The sequence below is a fragment of the Petromyzon marinus genome, unplaced genomic scaffold (assembly GCF_048934315.1).
Source record: "Petromyzon marinus isolate PM22_M1 ecotype Great Lakes invasive population unplaced genomic scaffold, UKy_Petmar_22M1.pri1.0 PM_G_Scaffold_11, whole genome shotgun sequence".
Lineage (NCBI taxonomy): Eukaryota > Metazoa > Chordata > Hyperoartia > Petromyzontiformes > Petromyzontidae > Petromyzon > Petromyzon marinus.
In genome coordinates this window covers 1,488,568-1,509,053 of record NW_027422662.1, presented here as the reverse complement: position 1 = coordinate 1,509,053, position 20,486 = coordinate 1,488,568, and the positions used below count along the sequence as shown (strand labels likewise).

General features: G+C 40.9%; 1 protein-coding gene across 3 annotated transcripts; it reads right to left on the bottom strand.

Moving 5' to 3' along the window:
• Positions 1-6,106: 6,106 nt before the first annotated feature.
• LOC142908919 (speckle-type POZ protein-like) lies at positions 6,107-17,554 on the bottom strand. 3 transcript variants are annotated; one of them, XM_076059580.1, is made up of 8 exons: positions 17,437-17,554; positions 16,750-16,871; positions 16,427-16,578; positions 13,083-13,210; positions 12,121-12,298; positions 10,656-10,711; positions 10,106-10,228; positions 6,107-9,097 (listed from the first exon to the last, which is right to left on the bottom strand). In XM_076059580.1, the coding sequence occupies exons 1-8, from the start codon at positions 17,512-17,514 to the stop codon at positions 8,942-8,944; spliced, it is 993 nt and encodes a 330-aa protein (XP_075915695.1). In that variant the 5' UTR covers positions 17,515-17,554; the 3' UTR covers positions 6,107-8,941. The 3 variants fall into 3 exon arrangements, 2 of the variants coding, with proteins under 2 accessions (XP_075915695.1, XP_075915696.1); XM_076059581.1 differs by lacking the exon at positions 17,437-17,554 and adding an exon at positions 17,297-17,384; XR_012932033.1 differs by lacking the exon at positions 10,656-10,711.
• Between the last annotated feature and the right edge of the window lie 2,932 nt (positions 17,555-20,486).

The window sequence follows — 20,486 nt, the reverse complement described above, 5'->3', positions numbered from 1 at the left end:
GTCCCATCGTCTCTACTATCAACTCCCCCACCTACAAACTGGCTCGTTTTTTGTCTGAAATCCTGCATCCTTTCACTGGAAAAACCACCTCTGCGGTACAAAATTCTACTCACCTGGTATCGACAATCAAGGATATTTCCCTGTCCCCAGACGACCTGCTTGTCAGTTTTGATGTAGTTTCCTTATTCACCAAGGTTTCTGTACCTGACACCATCGCAATAATTAAAGACTTGGTTCATCAAGGACTAAACACTGAGGTACCCCCCCTGGTGAGACACTGTTTAACCAATACATACTTCACTTGGAATGGAACTTTCTACAAACAAACTGAGGGCACCCCAATGGGCTCCCCCCTATCTCCGGTTATAGCTAACATTTTCATGGAGAAATTTGAGACTGACGCCATCCAGACTGCCACTCTGCGCCCAACCTTATGGAAGAGGTACGTGGATGACACTTTTGTCATCTGGCCACATGGCCGGGCTGCTCTAGACCAATTCTTCGACCACATCAATTGCATACACCCAGCCATCAGATTTACCATGGAAGTCGAAAAAGATGGCAAGCTACCTTTTTTGGATGTCCTAATTAAAAAGAGACCTGATGGTTCAATGAGCCACTCTGTCTACAGGAAAGCTACCCATACGGATGCTTATCTGAAACCGGATTCCCACCACCATCCATCACAGAAGAATTCTCTCATCAAGACTCTGTATCATAGAGCCCAATGCATATCCGACCAGGAACACATAGACAGTGAACTCAAGCACGTACACCAAGCTCTTAAGGCTAATGGTTACTCCGACTATACAATCCGCATAGCTATCACTCAAACCATGAAGAAGGACCCTCTTGAGGAGCCTTTCAAAACCATCACTTTACCCTACATTGCGGGTATCACAAAAAAGATGTCAAAAATCTTGAATAAACACAAGATCCAGGTCCATTTCAACACATTACATAAAATCCGTGATCTGGTTCCGTCTGTAAAAGATGTGATTCCGGACATACAATACCCTGGTGTCTACAAACTAAGTTGCCTCTGTGGTAGTAGTTACATTGGAGAAACCAAACGCCATGTCTCGGACCGCATTCGTGAACACAAAGCAGACCTTAAACACGGTAGGACCAACACCTCGGCCGTGGCAGATCATTGTTATAATTCAGTAGGCTCACATGACATTGACTTTTCCAAGACAGAGGTTCTTTGTAAGCCATCTGGCTACCATGAGAGATTCGTTCATGAGGCTATCCACATATACAAGCACAGAGACAATTTCAACCGAGAAGATGGATTCTGGCTTAGCAATCATTGGAAAGATTTGATACACCATTTCAAGTCTTAATTGATTGTTCACGCTTACAGTGGCTTTCAGACAGCATACATTAACATTTTTCGTCTCCCCCCTCCTCTTTTCAGAACATAGATGGACTAGTCCTTCTAAATAAACTGCCAAATCACTGCGCGTGGCGCTAACGTTTTTATAAATAATTAAATACACCGTTTAAAAATAAATAAGTGTATGCAAACCGACACACCTGATGACGACCGTTTGTGTTATGGTCGAAACGTCGTGAGAATTTTTATTGTTTTATATATTTGATTATTTTATTGTTTCCCTTCAACGTGACTTTACCGAAAGAACTAAGAAAAGAGAAATCCATGTTTAGAAGTCTGTCTCCTTCCTGTTTTATTTCCTCGTAATGATGAATATTTCATATTTTCAGATTCTGGTTAATGTATCAAGATGCGTTAAAATTGTGGGAAAGATATGTGACCGTTAGTCATTATACCCTGGTCAATGCAGGTTGGTGAGAAAACTCACCCGACGTGGATAACCACACACCACTTGCACTCAGATGACCCCAACCACTCGGGACTCAAGCAGGTACACGGATAGCACCGGGAGGTCTTCATCCAGCTGTGGATTGATCGTGGTCAATGATGACATTCAATGTTTAAGGTGTAGTAGCGGTGCAATTGTTAGCGCAATGCACTATGAACCCAGCAGCGACTCAAGTTTGATTACTGATCACGGATGACATCACTAGCGAGTGATATCTGAACTAATTCTGGGCACCTACCTGTCCACCAATCCACACTGACCAATGTGGTGAATGATGGTCAAACAACCCTCATGGCAGAAACATCGTGGTGGAGGAATTTATCCAGCAGTGGATCGACAAAGGTCTTCACATTTAAATAAAATGTTTAGTGCCAAGTGATTGGACTACACATTTTAATTCTAGATTTAAAGCTTTCGTGACTGCTAGGATCCATACTCTTTGGTTCTATTGGGTAAAGTCAGCGCTGTCCTCCAGACAGTCTCGTCCCTTCACCTGATGAAGGCCGCTTGTGTTGTGGCCGAAACGTCGTGATTTTTTGTTATGTTATTTTCACCTACGTGACTTTACCCAATAGAACCAAAGAGTACTACACATTTTACCCAGCAGAATGGCGGTGATTGTCGCACGCGCAAAACGAAATCGTCTCGCAAGTTCACAGTGTCATATTGTGCGTCTTCATTCTTTGTGCCGTCTGCCTTTTGCTCAGGCCAAGCGCGACATCCCGTGTAGTCACGGTGCTGTCACTGATCACCAATCGATTATATAATTACTGCACCTGATGAGTTAAATGAAGACGTCACCCTACTGCTGCTCTATTTAAGACCGGGAGCAAGTGAGGGCTTTACCATTCTGGCGAATTGCCCGATGATGCTGGATGTAATTACCAGCGAAACGTCGTATTCAAACTGTAAATGTTGTGGATTCACCCTTCAACACAGCGGTGTGTAGTTTTTGTCAACGTGACACTTTTTTGCTGATTGGCCGTGTCGGGTGGTGGAGGGTTACGACACATTTATAACTAACGTGATCTAACCCAAAAACCTTTATTATGAATCACAACACTAATTACACCATAACTAGCTACGTGTCCACCAGGCTAACTACACTAATTACAACGTAACTAGCTACATAACCACCAGGCTAACTACACTAATTACACCGTACCTAGCTACGTAACCACCAGGCTAACTACAATAATTACACCGTAACTAGATACGTGACCACCAGGCTAACTACACTAATTACACCGTAACTAGCTACGTAACCACCAGGCTAACTACACTAATTACACCGTAACTAGCTACGTGACCACCAGGCTAACGACACTAATTACACCGTAACTAGCTACATAACCACCAGGCTAACTACACTAATTACACCGTAACTAGCTACGTGACCACCAGGCTAACTACACTAATTACACCGTAACTACACTGGGAGTAGCTACAACGGACAGGACCCCAGCTTGGGTCCAGGTCCACGTGTTGGTGACTCTTCACGGACGTCGAATGTAGATCTTCAGGATGACAACAGCAATTCTGGGGACCCAGCTTATATCCTCCGTGGTCATGGCTGGCCGCACCCTTGGCCACGACCACCTTCTAGAATCCTCGAGCAGGATCTCGCCCCGACACGTGACCACCCCTAGCCCCCCACTCGGGGACCCTGTGTAGACTTTACCAGTCACGTGTTCTCCAGGGTCAACCAGAGTGCCATGGCCTAAAGTAACCCGATTCCATGGCTGACACTCTCACACCCCATCCTGTAGGGGTCGGCAATGCACACCTGAGCGTGGTGTCACTCAGCGCTATGACTCAGCGCTCACAGAGCCCCTCTAGGGCCAGCACGACACCCGCATACAAGTGGTGTCCGCGATGTGAGTACATCGCACGCCGTGCCTCTCTAGGGCCGGCATTACACAGTGACATCCACGATGTCACTATATACGTGGTGTCCACGATGTGAGTACATCGCACACCGTGCACCTCTAGCGCCGGCATTAAACAGCGATGTCTGCGATGTCAGTACATCTGCATTCCTCTTTCCATCCCAGAGTAACTCTCAGCATGCACCGCTCCAGGCTTTTTTCCTAAATACTTTTCAGCTTTTGTTCCATGTTCTTGTTTGATAATTCTTATTTATCACCGGTGCTATGGTATAAGCCATTGTCCTTGTGTATTCTGTGCAACGGCATGGACCATAAATAGCTCGGCACACACCCGGCTTGTTGATGTCCAATTGAACGATGCAATGCGGTGGCACTTGAACCTTAAAGCAGGATCCAAAATCCTGGCTTCTCGAGTTGCCACGCATCACTTCCCCATCCATTTGCCTCAATACTGCAACTGTCCAGGAAGCACAGCAAATCGTGGAAAAACGAACGTCTCCCCATCCATTCGGATCTCAATACAGTCCCTCACCAGCACTCGAGTCACGCAAGCCTTTTTGGACCCACGCGCTTAACCTTCAACAATGTAACTTCAAACGTGATATTCTTGGGTCTTTCGGTAAAGTCACGTAGATAGGTTCAAAAAAAATAACAAAAAATTACAAAAAAACTGCAACGTTTCGATCACAACACAAGCAATCGTCATCAGGAGAGCAATCTTATTATCTCTGAGATCAGGGCTAGGCCAGCCCTGAACAAGATCCGTCGACTCGATCAAGTCGCTCACATTTCTGAAGAGATGCCGCGACACTAAGGTAATACCGATCGCCTTCACACTGACATCTGCTGTTGTCACTTCTCCCAATGGTAAACGGATCTTGTTCAGGGCTGGCCTAGCCCTGATCTCAGGGATAATAAGATTGCTCTCCTGATGACGATTGCTTGTGCTGTGATCGAAACGTCGTAGTTTTTTTTTGTTATTTTATTTAAACCTATCTACGTGACTTTACCGAAAGACCCAAGAATGTGAATTCCTGCAGTCACGAAAGCTTTAAGGCAACATTCAAACGTGATTCTTGGAAATCCGAATGAAGTCCACAAGACACAAACACCTCATGAAAGACCCGATGTAAAAGGTACCTGGCTTCAATCTTCCGTAAAGCTTACGGGCTACCCTAAACAACATCCGGTCGATGCACAAAAAAGGAAAATAGAAAAAACTCTCCAGTGTGCGACTGGGCTCACCCAGAACCATGAAACATATAACAATTCAATGCCCGATTCACAAACATAATGGAGGCATTACAGTGATACAATCTGCTACAGCTGACGCAGTCATCCGGCTCTACCACCTCAAAGAAACATTATTGTAGTTGCTACACGTCTGCACATACGAATAAGATGTTTGTGAAACTTGAATCGATGTGGTCATGCTATATAAAGCTGCTGCACTGGCTGAAATTGTCAGTTTGTATTTATGCATGTTGTTGTTGCAACGCGTTTTCTCAGTGGTCCGTGAACAGTACACGTCGTGTTGAGTGACCAGAACGACACGTACTGCCCCTTCGAGCTTAGTTGTTCCCCTAACTGATAAATGGAGGCTAATGAAAACACTGTTCGTACAGACGTGTCTAATGCCATACAAGACATTGATGTATGGCACCAGTTACCGCAAATGCGAGCTGTTACCTGAGCAAAATGTAACCAAGCAAAAAGTACATTTAAAATGAATAAATCCAACACTCAGTTCAGCAGAAAATACTGAACGTATGATCACCAAAAATAGAATGCGACTTCTAGATTTGAAGCTTTCGTGACTGCAAGGATGAAATTGTCAGTTTGTATTTATGAATGTTGTTGTTGCAACGCAACAACAACATGCATAGTGGTATTCCAAACTCCCAGGGTGGTGTATTATCATCTTGTGCTAATTCCAAACTTTGTCAGTGGTGCGTTTCATGCTAATTTCCTTTGTCAGAGCGTTTGCTGTTTGCCCCCTCACAGCTTAAAGGGAGGCGACCAGCGCTTGGCTTTCTTCACTCCAACGCTGCCCGCTGGACAGGTTGGTCCCTTCACCTGATGAAGGCCGCTTGTGTTGTGGCCGAAACGTCGTGATTTTTGTTGTTTTAATTTTTTTACCTACGTGACTTTACCGAATAGAACCAAAGAGTAAGAATGCCACTTATAATTATACACATTAAACAGGATGTAATTGAATGGAGTGATGGCACTAGGAAACTGACGAAACAACCAGTTAAATTCCCAGCCACAGTTAACATCAGTGGGTGAAGAATGACCGACATGGTGTGTTGAGGCCTTCGTTTAAGCAGTGGGTTGACAAAACGCTGTAAATGATGAACAGTGAACACATTACAATTCTCCAGTGAACTGTTTATCAACACATGGTAAACATGCCTATAAAAGTGGCAAGGCTCCAAAATACAACTTGTTAAAATGTTGTTGTTGGGTGTCAATTGAAATTTGACATATCCACATATCTGTAACATTCCCAGAGTAAAGAACATGACAACTTAAACTGGACATATTTCCAGGTACATTCATGTTTTTTCAACTTTTAAATACACAGCAAAATAGATTCAAAGCTTTCGTGACTGCAGGAATGACTCTTTGGTTCTTTCGGGTAAAGTGTAGTAATTTATTTCGACGAGACTTTACCGAAAATAAAAAGTGTAACACTGCAAAATGTCATGAATGAAAATATTAACATCAAAAACAATTTTAATGAAAAAAATGTGGAATAAGTGGTGCAGAGCTAAAAGCAGCTTTTTTTCTTATATCCAAATACTGATTTCTAGAAGAGATCAGATAACGGTAATATATTTACCACATGAAAAGGGTTTATATTGCCATTTATAATGCAAATCAATTTAGAAAACACGTAATATACAAGAATGGTTCATTTTGCAATTCCAATCATCTGCTGACAATTCATTGTAAAAGGCCCTTACAAAACATTTATATTACATCCAAAACAGTATTATCTGTAATGGAAAAAGATAAAAAGGTCAAACATTGGGGCACTATACCGCATTTCTAGCTTCAAGTTTATATTTTTGTATTACAATTGTAGCAAAATGTTTTAATTTAACCAATTAACATATTTTCATCTCTGAATATGCAAAAAAACTCGTGGGAAGAACCCAAAACTGTCTTGCATGCAATCACACTTTTTCAAAACACACACTTTTTACAAAGACCATATTATTATTTCTGCAATTATATATATTTTTTGGCAGTTACAGTATATCCATTTTCCAATAAACATTTACATTTGGCGCAAAGTGTTTTCAATTTCGGAAGTCATACAAGGCAACAATTTGAAGAGTACATTATCGGTAACTGCCTGATACATTTCAGGGGTCAATTAGTCCACCGCACTCACACTCACTTATGACAGCATAGACTTGCTGCAGATTAGAACCCCAATCAGATTTCAATGCTTTAACTCTCACCATGACAACAAATAACTTCCCCGAATCACCTAATCAGTTTTTAATTGAATAGGTAGAGTGCAATGTACCATATACATCTTTAGCATCAAATATATATAAGGACGAAACTAAAATATTAAACAAATAACAAAATAAATAGACTGCTTACAACACTGGCTATCCTTAATTTTGCATGTATTATCCAACTTGTTTTGTACGTTTAACACGTAAAAAAAACTCCAACATTCTCGTCGTTTGCATTTGTTCATATCCCAACACATTGCATTAGATTGTAATATTCTTAAAATCGACTCAAATCCATGACACTGCTCATTTGTTGTACTTTCATATTATATCCTGCAGCTTTGAATATTATTTAAATCTGTGCTTCCAAATCTATGTGTGTAATCCTTCAAAGCTTATGCAATTTTATGTACAATTTAATTTTAAGTGAGAGGTTACGTAAAACAGCGCTGATGCAAAAATTATGGTCCTTCCAATCACGTAAAACTCTGGGTTGACATGATGCTACGAGTTGGTAATAGATGAAATTCATAATAAAAACAAATCATTACAATATAATACGAAACAAAACTTAGAAAACAGCACATCTTGTTTCCGTGAATACAAACTACTAAATTGATGGACATAAGATTTACTTTTGTTGTAAGTCAAAAACCTTTGGGTCATACATGAAAGCCCATACGAGCAAAAAAGTGAAATGTTATCAACTGCGTAACATGGCCAAATTGATGCTGTGCCTTGCCTTTTCTTACACCGAGCACTCCATCCATGCTTTGTTATACGCAGGATACACGACTGCAATATTATCTTTGTCAGTCTTCAAACTCGCGCAATCATAGTACTCCTGTTCTAGTCAATGCATAAGCTGTCTGTGCAATGAAAAATCAATCTGAAAAGTTTACCTCTTGAATTAAGGCCTTATATGGCTTGGCACATTCTTATCTTTCAGAACTGGTTGTTCCCTATACCACTATCTGTAACCTTGAGTACACAGACACTGGACGAATACTCATCCTTCACGTTAAGGTAGACATTGCAGGGTTTTAGACCATTCTGTTTTTGCTTAACTAAACAATTGAACCAAATTGTCCTGCCACCTAGGGACAATCACATCGAACGTTTTATTTTACACTCTCTCAATTGGGATATGTCGTGGTGTTTATTAGGTTGTAGTTTTCCACTTTTTCTACATATATACTTGTTTATAGAGTTGTAGATGTATAGATGTAACACTATATTACATGGTAAAGTGAATTTGGCCACCTTTTTGTGAAAGTAAACATATTTGCTTAAATTAACATTATTTTCAAAGCAGAGGAAAGTTGGTAGTCTGATGCAAAGTCTTCACGGTTGTTTGCATGGAGGCCACAGGTAAATAACCGCACCGTGCAGCCAAAGTTTTCCTGGTCATAGATGTTCTTTGCCTGCCACCGTTAAGTCTGTTTGAGACGCTTGCATGGAGGTCCCAGCTGTGGAGACTGGGCCGTGGCCAAGGCACGGAAAGCATCCGCAACCAGGTGAGGGCGAGACAGAACCATGGACTTCCAGCCCGCCGTCTCCATTACGTCCATCGCATGACTGCAAGTACAAGTCAGGGTTAAGCGAGCTCCTAATAAGCAGTGTCTATAAGGATTGGGGCAAACGGTTAGTCTCCATTAAAAGGGACTGTAATGCAAATTGCCAGGTAACATCATCAATGTTACGCAGCTCAGTGACAGTCACACTCTCACTAGACTTGCCTGTTTATTATGAAGTCAATGGCCCGGGCCTTCAACTGCTCTGCACTGTGCAAATCGGCCAAGATCAAAGTCTCTACAACATTTTCCACCGACAAGTTTGTGCATAGTGCCTCCTCGCACATCACCTTCAACCTCTCTAATGCATACTTGAGAAAAGTAAAAACAAAGTGCAATTTCAGTATTAAGAACACTATTTTCTCTACCTATTTCGCTTGTATAACATTCCCTCACCCCATGAACTACTTTATAAACGCAGTATATAGCAGTCAAATGTTTGAGAATTTTCTTAAAACATGGCATCAACCTTTCAGCATATTTATGTTTTAAGTCATGTATTTATTGATCTCTACTATAATTAGGGGTCCTTGTCCTAAACTTTATTATATTGGTTACAAAGTCATGCAAATTACAAAGGAGGTGAGATGTTGTTTTCCAAGAGCTTAAATAGTTTGGTTGTTAAGCTGATAAACAATGCAACTGCAAGCCACCATATTTCAACTCTAGCAGAATATTAAACTTTAATGAACAAAGCTTGAACATGCGACTTTATACGATTTGTATTCTTATTTCATTACTATTGAATATGATGTTCCAGAAGGGAGAGTAATGACTCTTAACTGATTATCTGGCAGATCTTCAGGAACAGCAGGATATCCGTTTCCTTAATAAAAGTATATTTGTTCCAATTTATTTCTATACAGCCATGCCATATCAAACAATCTTTTAAAACACTTCCCTTTATTTTATTACTAATTGTATCAATTGTTAATGTGATTAACAAAAAACCCTCAATACAAGAACACACAGCCAAATGGTTGCACTTAGGATAAAAATGCTGCATGTGAATGCACTTCAATGCACACGTACTAGCCTCTAGCATGGACTAATACCAGTTTGACATTCAATTCAATTGTGAAATTGCATGACAATTTATATTTTTTGTTGAAAATTCAATCATCTCCCAGGACATCAATTCCAAAACCTGAAAGCACTAATGTGAACGTCTACATCATATACATTTGCTATTCATATTATTTGTGACACGGGCTTTAGAAAATACCTAAATGCTGTTTTAATTTCACTTGCGACCTACAACTGCATACCGATACATCACAAGGTGGTGCGATCTCACGTTAATATTTTAAGCGTGTAACCTTATCAGCAGCGGCCAGCAGCTCATCAGCCATCTTCTCCAGGTTTGGAGCCCTTCCCGTATAGACAAAACTCATCATTTCCTTGAACACGTCAGGCTCCACATCATTAATCTCCACTCGATTCTGCAAGGTAGCAACACAATATATTCAAATTAACTTCGGCATATATTGGGAGACGAAAATATAGCATTAAATTAAATAAACATCCTTTATATCTACACAACACATGTAAAGTGGCTCCATTCAAGTTGTATTCAACTTGCCGATGACTATTTATTGCGCGTAATAAATCCATTCTTGACACACATGCAATGGCCTTCTGTGAAATGTTGTATAAAAAATAGCTATAAAATACAATCTAACATTCCCTCGGAATGAATACTTTTTGATAATAAATGTGCAATGCGCCAAAAGAGTTACTAGGGTAATAGTTCAACATTTGACAGCACTCTCAAGAGATACTTATCAACCGATCCATTGTGACAAATGCACCTTGGAAATGTATGATCACAGTATTAATGTGCTGTATTAAGATTGCATTTAAAGATACCTTTTTGCTCTCTTCCATTTCATGTTCAAACATAGCATTAAAAACAAGTGACCGACCTGAAAAAGGTAAAGCAACTGTTAACAAATAGAGTAAAACCTTGGATTGCGAGAATAATTTGTTCCGGAAACATGTTTGTAATCCAAAGCACTCATATATCAAAGCACTCGTATATCAGTTGTGATCACGTGACGCTCGGCAGACAAAGCGTATACGTACTACTCGTATTGCAAAACCTCACTCGTTTATCAAATTAATATTTATTTAAAAAATTTGCTCGTCTTGCAAAACACTTGCAGACCAAGTTACTCGCAATTCAAGGTTTTACTGTACAGTGAATTGGAAAAACACCAGAATGTGGTACAGACACATTTAGATGTTATATCTAGAGATCAAATAATCTAGATACAAAAGAGGTAAAATCCAGATCCATATTTTATTTCATATGGCATATCCATTACAGATTTGTCAAACATGGACGCAAATAAATGTCCAAATTAGAGGCTCAAAACCTACACCATAACTGCATTGTGAAAAATGAATTCCTGCACAACAACGATATAGTGAAGTAAATAAAAACGGAATAAAAACTTTAGCAACAGGCTAATTAAATATGTTCATCTCTCACACAATACAATATTACATTTATATATGTAGTGACATCGCGAATGTCACTGTGTAATGCCGGCTATAGAGAGGCACGGCGTGCGATGTATTAACATCGCGGGCACCACGTGGATGTGGGTGCAGTACCGGCCCGAGAGGGGCATGGTGAGCGCTGTCTGACAGTGCTGAGTGGCACCACGCTCTGCGTGGGGTGCCGACCCCTACAGGATAGGGTGTGAGAGTGCTGGCCATGGGAATGGGGTTACCAAGGGCCATGGCACTTGACCACGAAGGACACGTGACCGGTAAAGTGTACACAGGGCCCCCAGGTGGGGGCTAGGGGTGGTCACGTGTCAGGGCCGGGAACCCGCTAGAGGATTCCAGAAGGTGGTCGTGGCCAAGGGCGGAGCCACCCCCGCCACAGAGGATAAAAGCCGGGTCCCTGAGAGGGACCGGCTGCTGTTGTTCATCCTGAAGAATCTACGTCCTACAAGAGTCACCAACACGTGGACCCGGACCCCGGCCAGGGTCCGGTCCGTCGTAGCTAATTCCCGTGTAATTAGTGTAGATAGCCTGGTGGTCCACCACCATAGGTTGTTCATGTGTTACGGGGTAGTACCCCGTGTGTCGGTTGAAGAAGTGCGTCTGTGACTCAGTTGAATTCATTACACATATTTACTGATGTATCCTTTAACAAAAAGCATTACCAATTGACGTAAGCATTTGCCAGTGTTAGTTAATAAAATTCAGTGTAAAACAGGAAATGGCTGTAGTTGATTACCCCAAACTAATTACAGTATCATTAATTATATGGTTCTATTGTACACTAAACGACGCATGTGTTGCTTGTTGTGGCACAGACCTGCCAATACGGCCTTGTGTGCTTTAAACTCCTGGCCACCAACACGAAGCAGGCAGTCAGTGAAGCGGGAATTGTCCCAGATCTCCCCGAAGTCAACTGCCAGCCGGCAATCTGGCACTATCAATGTACTCATGCTGGATTGACCAGAAATGTTCACGGAATCCTGCACCACACTAACCTGCATAGACATCAACCAGCTTTGAGAAGGCATTTGATGATTTTTTTTTACAAATCCTCACTTAACTACACATTTTGCATGAAGATGTAGGCTTTGGTTCAATCAAGCAAGCAAATCTGCACAGACATCCTATATCAGAACAAGTGTTGTGAATAATGCCAAAATAGAGGTCCGTGAAATGTTTTTCATATTAATCAATTGTCATTCTATATTTTTGTCAAGTTATTTTACACTGTATAAACAGTTTAAACAGGTAGTGAGGCCCCTAATTATGGGTTCTGCACAATAACAGAGGAAGTGAACAGCCCTTCTTGATGTGCTTCCTTTCATTATCAAAAATGCTTGTATTTTGTAAAGTATTTTAAAGGTAAAAAATATAAATCTGGCTGATTAAAAGGACCCCCCTAAGGACAAGAAACATTTACATCAAACTGGCTGATGTCCGAGAATAGGAAAAGGAATTCATGTGGCGACATTTAAACAAAACACTTTATGTAATACCTGACATTCTAGTTTATAAAAATGTCAAGGTTTAAATATAAACACTATCCAGAGGGAGAAAACCTAAAAAAAATTACGCTTGATTATTTAATTGTTGTGCTATGTTAACTCTAGCACCAGTGGAGGAAAAACGTGCTTGTAAAACTCATGTTAACAATTTCCTTGTATGGAACAGGGAAAGTAATTATTACAATCTTCAATTAAGTAGAATATTGACTCCAACTGTGCAATTGTAATGACTAAAATAGAAAATTACACATTAGCTGCAGCATGTCATACTTACTTCACCAAAGAGTGTCAGTTTGTTATCTGGAAGCAAGCTATTAGATTCATCAAGCAAAAAATCTCTTCGAATGCATTTTTTAAATCCCCAGTCTTTTCCTTGGAAAAAGCGGTATGCTCGCGGGCTCTCTGTAAAAAAATAGATTTCAAACAATACTCACCAGTTCTTACAATAAACGGTGGTAATTTCATGTAATGGGAAAAAAAAAATTATTCTATTTTCAAAGTGTAAAGACAGCAATGTATTCTAAAGCCCTGCGCCACGGTGGCAGTCAACTACCTCGCCTGGTATATAGGTCATGGGTTCGATCTCAACCCTGATGCCTGTATATTTGGAATCTGCATGTTCTCCTTGTGGTTGCATGTATTTTTATCCAGATCTTCCGGTTTTTCCCTCCATATTTATAAAAATCCAGAGTATTTGGCTGTTATACATTTCCACACAATAAGCCATCTCGTTAAGCTATCGTTTGTGGCCGGGGCACTTCTGAAAAAGAGCTATGTACAGTGAGGGAAAAAAGTATTTGAGTCCCTGCTGATTTTGTACGTTTGCCCACTGACAAAGAAATGATCAGTCTATCATTTTAATGGTAGGTTTATTTGAACAGTGAGAGACAGAAAAACAACAAAATTCAGAAAAACGCATGTCAAAAACGTTATAAATTGATTTGCATTTTAATGAGGGAAATAAGTATTTGACCCCTCTGCAAAACATGACCTAGTACTTGGTGGCAAAACCCTTGTTGGCAATCACAGAGGTCAGACGTTTCTTGTAGTTGGCCACCTGGTTTGCACACATCTCAGGAGGGATTTTGTCCCACTCCTCTTTGCAGATCTTCTCCAAGTCATTAAGGTTTCGAGGCTGATGTTTGGCAACTCGAACCTTCAGCTCCCTCCACATATTTTCTATGGGATTAAGGTCTGGAGACTGGCTAGGCCACTCCAGGACCTTAATGTGCTTTTTCTTGAGCCACTCCTTTGTTGCCTTGGCCGTGTGTTTTAGGTTATTGTCATGCTGGGATACCCATACAGGACCCATTTTCAATGCCCTGGCTGAGGGAAGGAGGTTCTCACCCAAGATTTGACGGTACATGGCCCCGTCCATTTTCCCTTTGATGCGGTGAAGTTGTCCCGTCCCCTTAGCAGAAAAACACCCCCAAAGCTAATGTTTCCACCTCCATGTTTGACGGTGGGGATGGTGTTCTTGGGGTCATAGGCAGCATTCCTCCTCCTCCAAACACGGCGAGTTGAGTTGATGCCAAAGAGGTCCATTTTGGTCTCATCTGACCACAACACTTTCACCCAGTTGTCCTCTGAATCACTCAGATGTTCATTGGCAAGCTTCAGACAGGCATGTATATGTACTTTGTTTTGCAGGGGGACCTTGCGGGCGCTGCAGGATTTCAGTCCTTCACGGCGTAGTGTGTTACCAATTGTTTTCTTGGTGACTATGGTCCCAGCTGCCTTGAGATCATTGACAAGATCCTCCCGTGTAGTTCTGGGCTGATTCCTCACCGTTCTCATGATCATTGCAACCCCACGAGGTGAGATCTTGCATGGGGCCCCAAACTGAGGGAGATTGATAGTTCTTTTGTGTTTCTTCCATTTGCGAATAATCGCACCAACTGTTGTCACCTTCTCACCAAGCTGCTTGGCAATGGTCTTGTAGCCCATTCCAGCCTTGTGTAGGTCTACAATCTTGTCCCTGACATCCTTGGAGAGCTCTTTGGTCTTGGCCATGGTGGAGAGTTTGGAATCTGATTGATTGCTTCTGTGGAAAGGTGTCTGTTATACAGGTAAGCTGAGATTAGGAGCACTCCCTTTAAGAGTGTGCTCCTAATCTCAGCTCGTTACCTGTATAAACGACACCTGGGAGCCAGAAATCTTTCCGATTGAGAGTGAGTCAAATACTTATTTCCCTCATTAAAATGCCAATCAATTTATACAATTTTTGACATGCGTTTTTCTGGATTTTGTTGTAGTTATTCTGTCTCTCACTGTTGAAATAAACCTACCATTAAAATTATAGACTGATCATTTCTTTGTTAGTGGGCAAACGTACAAAATCAGCAGGGCATCAAATACTTTTTTCCCACACTGTAGTTCAGTGGGCCTTGCCTGGTAAAATAAAAATAGTTCAGTTTAGCTTTTAACTTCAAGGTAGATGAAAATCAGACCTGGATTTAAGTGTATGAAGATATAGTTCATATGGATTAGTTGAATGTGTTTGTGTATTAATAATGCTTGTCTTTGTAAACATGGTTGTGTGACGTGAGTTACATGTTAACATTACCAAAGACAACACCAAAGCAAATAATAAGAAAAAAACATGAAAGTTTAAAACAAAAAGATAGATTTAGACTCTCAGAAACATGTTAATAGCCTTAACAAAGCACAGTAAATGTATGGATGTCATCACTTAAAATAGTTATCGCGCATTGAAAGAGTATCCTGAAAGTAATAAGGCAATTATAAAACAAACAATATGAACCACTAAAGCAAGGTAAAGGAGAAGTGTGAAATGGGATGAAAATGCCAACCTTTGTAAAACCACCAGAAATGAATAAAAAAATGGATGAGAATACAAACAAAAATAATGAAGTTGTAATAAACAGTGAGTGCAAGCAGAAAAATAAAGCCGTCACTTGATAAATTACAATGGAATAACACATGGTGAAGATTGTAAAACTAGGAAAAGAAATGTCCGTGAATGACAATGTCCAGGTACACTAAGCAAAATAAAATAATTATTGGAGGGTCAATATCATGGAAAACACAAAAAATATGCATAATGGCAACTTCTGAAGGTGGAACAGGATCAAGAGCACTTTTGGAATATGAATTTGATAATGAAAAGTTGCAATGTGCTACAGGATGAAAGATTCCAATCTAGTGCATATTACCTACTATGAAACACTGATTACAAATAGAAACACTGACAAATGGAACAAAACCAAAAAGTACACAAAGCGTGGAGAGAAGTATGTTGAGAATTACAGTGAGAAACTGAAAGAGGAACACGTTGGTCAAATCAAAACGGCAAATTAGAGACAACATATTGACTGTTGTAAATATAGATTGGGCTTGGACAGGACACATCGCTAAATGGGATGGTTGATGGATGAGACTAGTGGTCGAATAGGAAGAAAAGTAGAGTACATGCCCAAGACGATGTCAAACGTAGACAAGGAGATATTAGATCAGCTCATGTGAAGGATGAGGGATGGTGTTCGTAAGGTTTATACAATGTTTCAAGCAGTCGATAAATAATGGCTGATTATGATATAATCCTGTTACCAAATACACATATGACGTGAATTGATACTTAAATACAAGTAGTTTCACCCATAGCCTTGGTTTCCTCTCCCTTGGCATTAAGAATAGAAACCTTGAACTTGGCGTAGACTTCACTCTTGGGACAGCTGACCAATAACAAGTACAACGATAGGTAATCTTTACTCTCTTCGTCAAGACCCTTGGGGTGTATGCGTAGGCACCTGATTGAACATATAAACAAGACATATTAGGTGTGTATGTACGCGCAGACTACATTGCTAAAACAATATAGTATGAACTAAAACATGCACTATGCAAAATTGTTCTAGTAAAGCACCTCCGTGAGCATTGTGATTTTTTTAATGTCATAAAATAGCCAGAATTTACTGTACCATTTCAATGTATCATTGGTGCCTGCTGAAAATGTAGAACTCTTGAGAACTTGGCCCATTTCTTCACGACAGAAGCTGAAATTGTTGATGGTCCACATATAAGAGAACTTTACAACCTTAACCTGAAATACACGAGCACATAACAGCTATAAAGCTCATTCATTACCATAAATACATGACCATTGACAAACCCTCAAGTATTTCACCCACACATCTGAATATTGTGCTCAAAAACACAAACTGCCTATAAGGAAAGAAACATTACTGTACATGAAAGGGTCTTATTAGTGTTCTGGGATTACCTTGCATGTTCATTACTGCACAGCGTTAACACAACAAGTCTCAACATGTCATAGATTAGAGTGTGCAATAAAAGGCCTTTTTATTTTTTTTATTTTATAAAAACTGCTGCCCCTTTTGTAAAAATACACTACCAGTCAAAATCAGAGACAATTATCTAGTATAATGTTGTTAGTGCAATTCTATGAACTTTGCAATCTGATGTACAAAAATAGCCTGTACAATGATAATCCATAATTGCACTTACACATAATTATGAAACCATTTTGGATGGCTTTGCGATGAACAAAAAACGTGTAAAAGTTAAATGCATTAGCCATGCGCATACTTTGACCGGCACAAGACGGAGACCCGTTGAATGTGATTGGCCACAGGGGAACAAGTTACCTGTGTGTAGCACCAGCTTTCTGCGATGGGCGCATTGGACATTTCAGACGGAGGTGGGGGGCTCGGGGCCCTGGACATGTTTGCATTGAATGCGAGGGAAGTGACATCATCAGGTGACATTAAGAGGGAAGTGACATCATGAGGTGACATTTAGCAGGAAGTGACATCATCAGGCGACATTAAGAAGGAAGTGACATCAGGCGACATTTAGACGGAAGTGACATCATCAGGTGACATTGAGAGGGAAGTGACATCAATAGGCAACAATAAGAGGGAAGTGACATCATCAGGCGACATTAAGAGGGAAGTGACATCATCAGGCGATATTAAGAGTGAAGTGACATCATCAGGCGATATTAACAGGGAAGTGACATCATTAGGCGACATTAAGAGGTAAGTGACATCATCAGGCGACATTAAGAGGGAAGTGACATCATCAGTCAACATTAAGAGGGAAGTGACATCATTAGGCGACATTAAGAGGGAAGTGACATCATCAGGCGATATTAACATGTAAGTGACATCATCAGGCGATATTAACATGTAAGTGACTACGAGATTACGAGTTAAATGTTCCTGCTGTGGTTTTCACACCTGACGATGATTGCTTGTGTTGCGGTCGAAACGTCGTAAGAATTTTATTGTTTTATATATTTTTTTATTATTTTATTGTTTCCCTTCTACGTGGTGACTTTACCGAAAGAACAAAGAACATGAATCGCCGCAGTCACGAAAGATTTAAATAATTAAATAAAATTGCAAGAGATTGATTATTCGTGCAAAAGAGCGTCGCGTAACCGATCACTCAGGAGTGGGACCTGCGCCTTTAGTGGCACCCCGACGTGAAACGAGCACACGGCACCAACTGTCCCCACTTCCTGAAACGGAACGGGGTTTTACAATCGATGCACGTGCAACTAGTCTCAATGATTATTGCGCACAGGAGTGCTTCAGGAGAGCATCAGCGAGGTTTTACTGTTCCTCCTCCACTGGAGGGGCGCAGGCTACAGCACAGCGGTTTACCACCAGGCACTCCGTAGTTTGGGTTGTGTGGACACAACATCGCAGGGCTGTGAGACTTCTTGAAGGAGGAGATGTGGCACATCAGCCTGTTGATGTTTTGATTTAAAGCTTTCCTTACTGCAGTAATTCATATTCTTAGCTCTTTCGGTAAAGTCACGTTGAAGGGAAACAATAAAATATATTTTGATCTAAAGCTTTCGTGACTGCAGTAATTCATATTCTTAGTTTTTTCGGTAAAGTCACGTTGAAGAGAAACAACAAAATAACAAAATATATATAAAACAATAAAAAATTCTCACGACGTTTCGACCATAACTCAAACGGTCATCATCAGGTGTGTTGGTTTGCATAAATTTATTTTTAAACGGCACATTTATTTATAAATTATGATGACCGTTTGAGTTATGGTCGAAACGTCGTGAGATTTTTTTATTGTTTTATATATATTTTGTTATTTTGTTGTTTCCCTTCAACGTGACTTTACCGAAAAAACTAAGAATATTAAAATATATATTGTGTTTTATATATATATTTTATTGTTTTATTGTTTCCCTTCAACGTGACTTTACCGAAAGAGCTAAGAATATGAATTACTGCAGTCACGAAAGCTTTAAATCAAGAGTCCATCTATGTTCTGAAAAGAGGAGGGGGGAGACGAAAAATTAATTTATGCTGTCTGAAAGCCACCGTAAGCGTGAACAATCAATTAAGACCTGAAATGGTTTATCAAATCCTTCCAATGATTGCTAAGCCAGAGTCCATTTTCTCGGTTGAAAGTGTCTCTGTGTTTCTATATGTGGATAGCCTCATGAACAAATCTCTCATGGTAGCCAGATGGATTGCAAAGAACCTCTGTCTTGGAGAAGTCAATGTCATGTGAGCCTACTGAATTATAACAGTGATCTGCCATGGCCGAGGTGTTGATCCTACCGTGTTTAAGGTCTGCTTTGTGTTCACGAATGCGGTCCGAGACATGGCGTTTGGTTTCTCCAATGTAACTACTACCACAGAGGCAACTTAGTTTGTAGACACCAGGGTACTGTATGTCGTGATAGCGAACTAATGCGTATAATGCTCCCACATTTATAATGAACTTAGTTGGGTGACCACTATTGATTCCCATGTCACAGGGCTATACCTAATACATGAAAACTTGAAATGAAACTTGAATAACAGACTGTTGAGGCAATTGCTGTTGGCGAGTAACAGCGTCTATGAAGGCTGGCACAGCACACGAGCAGTGGGTGGCCAACAGCAGGCCCGGCCACCAGAGACCCACAGAGACCCACAGGGAAACATAGAGACTGACAGAGACACACAGAGACCCACAGAGACTCAGAGAGACCGACAGAGACACACAGAGACCCAGAGACACCCACAGAGACACACTGAGATACACAGAGACCAACAGACACAGAGACTCATAGAGACCCACAGGGACACACAGAGACCCGTACAGACCCGTAGAGACTCATAGAGACCCATATAGACCCAGAGTGACTGAGACTCGTAGACACCCATAGAGGCTCAGGGACTCACAGAGACCCATAGAGACACCATCACCACCATCATCACAACCATGATCATCACCACCATCACAACCACCACCACGATCACACTGCACCAGGTACTCATTTAAAGCCATACCGACCCATGGAAAGCGGTTTAAATATTCGGCACCATTATTGGTCGTGAGTGGGGAGGAATTGAACTCTGTTCACTGGGTTCGCAACACAGCATTGCAAGCCACCACACTGCCGCTCCCCATTAGGACGACGCACACGGCATTGACAACCTTGATGCTTCCGGTTGCTTGCGATGAAGTGACCGGTTGGCTCAGCCTGTCAAGAGCACCGAGCTGTACCGCTGAGACCATGGGTTTGAAATTCAGGCAACTTGCTTGTGATTTTAAACCAGGTTTCTCAAGCGTATTGCATTTGGCTAAATTCCAGCTGAGAATGAAAATATCAGTTTCACTCGTACGTGAAACATTTTTCTCGGTGGCAGGGCGTGTGGGGAGGTGCTGC